The 5825-nt window shown below is 35.7% G+C and overlaps 1 protein-coding gene across 1 annotated transcript; it reads left to right on the plus strand.

Annotated features, from left to right (window-relative positions):
* Positions 1-1394: 1394 nt before the first annotated feature.
* Positions 1395-5825, plus strand: LOC131620677 (GATA transcription factor 25). Its single transcript, XM_058891814.1, has 7 exons — positions 1395-1778; positions 1925-2026; positions 2703-2836; positions 4731-4835; positions 4974-5079; positions 5276-5335; positions 5431-5825. The coding sequence occupies exons 1-7, from the start codon at positions 1521-1523 to the stop codon at positions 5536-5538; spliced, it is 873 nt and encodes a 290-aa protein (XP_058747797.1). The 5' UTR covers positions 1395-1520; the 3' UTR covers positions 5539-5825.

Below are 5825 nucleotides of genomic sequence, written 5' to 3' on the forward strand. Positions count from 1 at the left end.
TCGAAATGTAAAGAATATTGAAACTTAAGGTTTTGTGATACATTCTCACGGAAAACACGTTGTCACGAATTGAATGAGGTTCAAGCGGGAAGGTTTGAAATTCGAAAAGTTCCGTTTGAATCAAAGAGGACAGGTGGAGCCCCAGGGATTCGAAGCGCATGCATGCGGGCAACGTGGCATTTCGTTAGTGTAAGACCGTTAGGGTTAAATTAGTATAAATAAGGGTCTTAGTAGTAGGATCCAGGGTGTTCATTTTGTACAAATTACTCACAAATCACTCAAGTATCAAGCGTTAGAGAAAGAGTTTTCGCTGAGAAATATACGTGTAACACCAGCACCTTATATATGTTTGTATTTCTATTACAGAATCAAAGTATCTTTAATTTCCTTTACTTTTTCGTCAAGTCTTTTCATATCCGCAATTTACATTCCCTTTACATTCTCATCGAAGTTTATTTATGTTTATTGTCTAACCAATTTATGTTTCGTTGCATCTTTACTTAGTTTTATTTCGTAAGTTGTTCATAGATTTATACCATCACATTACAAAAGAATAAAAAACCCAAGAGAACATGAACCAAATTATCATAAAAGACGACTTTTCGACACATGTCCTATGATCAATTTAGTCGATCCTGCAAGTAACCAAAGTATATTCATAGTTTGGAGGACTAGCGGTTGTTTACCGGAAATCACCGTAAACAAGTTGATGTCATACCAACTACTTCAAATAGAGGTTGCCTATGCTTTTTTGTCTTGTACGTGTTGTCCATAATCAACACAATAGGAAACATATTCAACAACTTCACTGATTATGGATGGACCCAGAAAATATCTCTCACAACTTCCGAGTCATCTTTTTTATGCATCAGTTAACATAATCTGAATCCTCTATCAGCTTAAACAAAGTGTTGCATTTCCGTTCTAGAACTCCTGATGTTCCTGATGTATTTCTGTAACTTACTCTTATGTTTATATATTTGTGTGATCCGAGTGACATTCTCCGGATCTCGCTCTTACAATGACAATAGTATGTGTCTTGGTGGAACATGACATTTTGTCAAATCAATAATATTTTATTATTCATCGATACTTAGTCGACCTACAAACAAGTGACCTTCTAATCTATCAGGTAAACCATGATTGTGAAGTCCACATTTCTCATCAATCTTCTATCCAGAATCATATGTTGACAGTGTTGACCTAATTTTGAATGGACAACCACTTTTTTTTTTTTACTAGCACTTTGTTTTACCATCTCCTTCTTTATATTTTTCACCCCTATCACAATCAAATATTACTTTCTCATCTTTGTATTTTTGACGAATTTTCGTCTAATTTGTTAATTTTATATATTTTTAATTTTCAATTTGTTATGTTGTTTTTCTCCTAAAGTTGCCTCCACATTTTTTCATTACCCTCGCATTCACTCAAACAAAACTCAAAAACCTCCGCTAAGACAAGGGTTTCAATTTTTCAACCATTCTTCTCTGTAACGCATTAGAACCACTTGATCTCCAATGGAACCACCAATGTACCAACACTCTCCGCCTTTGAACCTCACCGGAGAAAAAGAAGCCGGTCCCAGTCCCGATGCCGCCGCCGATGTTCACCTTCACATTGATTACGACACGAACGCTCTCGAAGATGGCGGCGGTGACGGCCACTGCGATGGAACCAACTCTGAATTGTCTCTTCAACCTAATGATAACTCCGATCAGCTCTCGCTGTCTTTCCGTGGTCAAGTCTATGTCTTTGAATCTGTCACTCCTGAGAAGGTTCAATAATTTTCATCAATTTTATTTTCCATGCTGTAATTGACCTAACCTAAATAATTAACTAATTTAATTTTTTTTGTTTGAAATTGAATCTAATTTTTAATTTATTTGAAAATGAGAATTTGCATTTGGTTTCATCGTTACAGGTTCAGGCGGTGTTGTTACTGTTGGGGGGATGTGAACTGCCTCAAGCGGGTACGGGTACGGGTACACAATATGTAGATGCTGTGCCTCAACAAACTCAGAGGGTATATTTTCTAATTTTTGAAAAATAATGCTATTCAGGATTCACTCAAACACACTTGCACTCATATTCTATGAAATACGGAGACCGGATATAATACCGACACTGACACGTCGACAATCGTAATAATTTGAAAAAAATGAAGAAATTGAATCTAATTACAAATGTCGGTATCGGTTGCCGATGTCTGACATTGATACAGACAATGACACGCCTTTTCGTCGGTGCTACAGTGAATATCATTTTGCAATTTACTAGGTAGCTTAGATCAGATAATCATTGTCTAGTCGTCTAACATGGGTCACTGATGTACAGTGTTTGTATTTCTTACATCGAGCTTTTAACATGGTGATCATTTGTAATTTGTATATGCCTTAGATTGGGTTATAAATATTTTTAACATTGGATTACTGTTAATCTTATAGCTAACTAGTGAGTGATTGAAGGTAGTGATTACTTTGCTAAATACTAGCTTAGGTCATCAATATTTGTAGGTGTGTTGATGTGCAGTAGTAAATATGTTGATGATGATTGGTAATACGATCATAGACTGCTTATGAATTGGTGAATTGATGTGCCTTGTACTCTGGGTGAATGGAATTATTCTTAATTGAACTTGATTAATGTTCAAGTGCACTGAGCTGAATGGAAATTTCTAACACTTTAAGGTTTTGGTGTAGGTATCAATGGAATTTCCTACCCGATACAGTCATCCACAGCGAGCAGCCTCATTAATCAGGTTCAGGCAGAAGAGGAAAGATAGATGCTTTGATAAGAAAGTTCGATACGATGTACGTCAAGAAGTTGCACTCAGGTCTGATAACTCTCCTACCGGTGTTTCTAATATAAACTTACGAGTATTAGAATGATTTATTTTAAATTTGAGTATATGGTAAAGTTGTTTGCATTCTAAGCATAAGTTTTTACTGCATTAAATGTCAGATTCATTACGAATGATGACTGGGAATGAGTTTGCCACTTTGTTTCTAAAAACCAATTTTATGTAAATCAATTTGTATATAAGTCGTAGATATGATATAATTGAGCAGGATTATATATCAAGAAAATTTTATAGTGGAACAGTGTGTTAGGCCTAATATAAAAACCAAATAACATTAGATCTGTGTGGCCTTTGATTTTCATTTTACAAAGAAATGTGTTGGGTTCAGGCTTCTCTCACCTACAATTGTTTTGGGATTTAAATTTAATTTTACATCGAATCAAGTTGGCATTTAGGCTTGACTTGGTACAACTACGGCCCTAGCCCAGCCGTATTTGTAGGTTCTGTCCATCACAGAAATATTTGCTTTTAATTGCTTTCTCATTTGGAAGTGGCAATATGATGGTATATTTTACATTTGGCGGGTCTTGACTCTTGAGTAATTCAATTTTGGACCTGTTACTAGATTGACTTTACAACATCAGATGTTGAGTGACAATTTTATATCTTTGTTGATTTGGCGCAAACTCAGACCAACTATATTATAGAGAACCCTGTCTGTTTTAATTGTTTAGGAATCAGATCTTAACTTAATGTTAAATTATGCTATGCTGTGTTTACGCATTAATTAAAATTGAGGTACTTAAGAATTGTGGTTGAGCCTATCTCAACCTTACAAAACCGGCTCGTAAGGCGAGGATTGTCCCCGCTTATAAACACAACACATGCCATATCTCTAAGCAATGTGGGACTAAATCCTCCCCTCCAAACCCAACATAATGTAGGTGTTGGAGGGTGCAATGAAGGCAATCCAAATGTCGCAATTTAGGCGGCCAGGGGCATACCGTAATAAAGGCGGAATCAACAACAGTGGTCTAACAAACTTGTCATCTAAAAGAAATCAAACTGCCTTGGTTAAACTTGTCATCTAAGTTTTTCGCACTTTCAAATTTCGATTGGTGTCCTCTGTTTTGTGTTATTTTCAGCGCAGTATTCTTGCAATTCTCTCCTTTTGGCTTTCTAAGTTTTTTGCTTGGTGACAAAATCAACTTCATCAAAATTAGAACATTTTCCATTGCATTTTCTTCAAATGCTTCCTATTGTTTAGAACAATGGTGTCAAACACTGGCCATGGCAGATTGCTACGGCTATTTTTTTGACAACCACCATAGCCAATCTGTGAAGGATGGCAAAGCCATGGCGTTTTATGGCGGATTTATACGGGAAATATTTTGCTTTCCTCCATAGTCCACCATCCGCCATTGGCAACACTAGTATAAAAACAAATATTGACCCTGACTATAGTAAACAAGAAACTTACAGTAGTAGTTTCGTGTTGTTTCTTCCTCCTTTACTCAAATACAAAGAAATTGAATACAATGCATGCCGTAATAGAATACCCCATCAGTATGTCAGAAGCATGTTATGTCAATAATATATATCTGATAGAGTGAAAAATGGAATGATAATTGCCGTGCGACATGCTTGGTCTATACTATATGTAATTGGTAGTATGCATATTTGTATGTATTGTATTAATAAATAATAAATGACTTGAAGTCAATGGATGTTAGTTATTCTTCTCATCATATTTTGTTTAGGTCTTGGCATTGCATTTTTTGATGAACTAAAAGCTTAGGTTTTATCATCTCATCTCATTAATTATTCCATGTTATCTAAGTTTCACTCTATCTTGTTTCTCGTATTTTAGCTCTTAAATTATATTTGTTGCCAATTTCAAACTTTTGTTTTTTATGTTTAAATGTAGGATGAAGCGAAACAAGGGTCAATTTACTTCGGGTAAGGAACAAGATGGAGCCAATAGTCCCACAGACCAGGATTCTGGGCAGGATGGAAGTCAATCAGAAACCTTGTGAGTTTTGTTTTACGGTTCTTTTCTTATAGCCAATGTATTTTTCATTATGAGACTTATACCCTAAGAAAATTCTCTTTACAGGGAGGTTTCTAACTAGATTTTAACCATTATTTTTTTAATTGCATGTTTAAATAGCTGCACACATTGTGGCACAAGCTCAAAATCGACTCCTATGATGCGACGAGGGCCATCTGGTCCAAGATCGCTTTGCAATGCTTGTGGGCTATTCTGGGCAAATAAGGTAGGCGTTCTCTCCAAGGGCTTTTAGTTTTGGAAAAATTGTTTGTCGGTTTGTGTTTTCTTTTCTTTAATGTGTACATTTATTCATATGACTGACTAACATATACACACATGCATTAAGCAAAATTCGCTCATCTGTGAATTAGTGAATTAATTGTTACCAGTTCCTCCTTTTATGACAATGCTATATTCTATAGGGTACTTTGAGAGACCTTTCCAAGAGACATCAAGAATCATCTATTGTACCAGCCGAACAGGTATTTATTTTGTTCGCCATATATTTAGTCAGATCAGTGTAATAACGTGTGCATCTTTTTACCCTCATTTTTTCTTTTTTGCTTGCGATGACCAGGTTGATCAACGTAATATCTCAGACTGTGGAACAGCATCTATCCCCACACATAACGATCTTGTCATTTTCTCTGGTAATGATAACCAAGCTTTGGTAGCTGATCATTGAGTTTTCCAGTCACAGAAGTTGCTAGAGTTGTTGACTTTTGCATAGTTCTGCTCATAGCAATATATTGTACAGTTATAGGAATGCTTCAATTCAAGAGGTCTATTTATATATGTTTAGTAGATCAGTGGCTTTAACTGTTGATCTCTATGTATAACTTGGACCTTGAGTTAGAACTTGGTGACCTTGCAGGATCTTCATTCTGACATAATACTTTTGAATATAAATTTTCATATAGATAATTTTGGGACACAGGTTCCTATGGAATAGGCACAGTTGAGACATTTGGC

Source organism: Vicia villosa, linkage group LG7, assembly GCF_029867415.1.
Source record: "Vicia villosa cultivar HV-30 ecotype Madison, WI linkage group LG7, Vvil1.0, whole genome shotgun sequence".
Taxonomy (NCBI): Eukaryota; Viridiplantae; Streptophyta; class Magnoliopsida; order Fabales; family Fabaceae; genus Vicia; species Vicia villosa.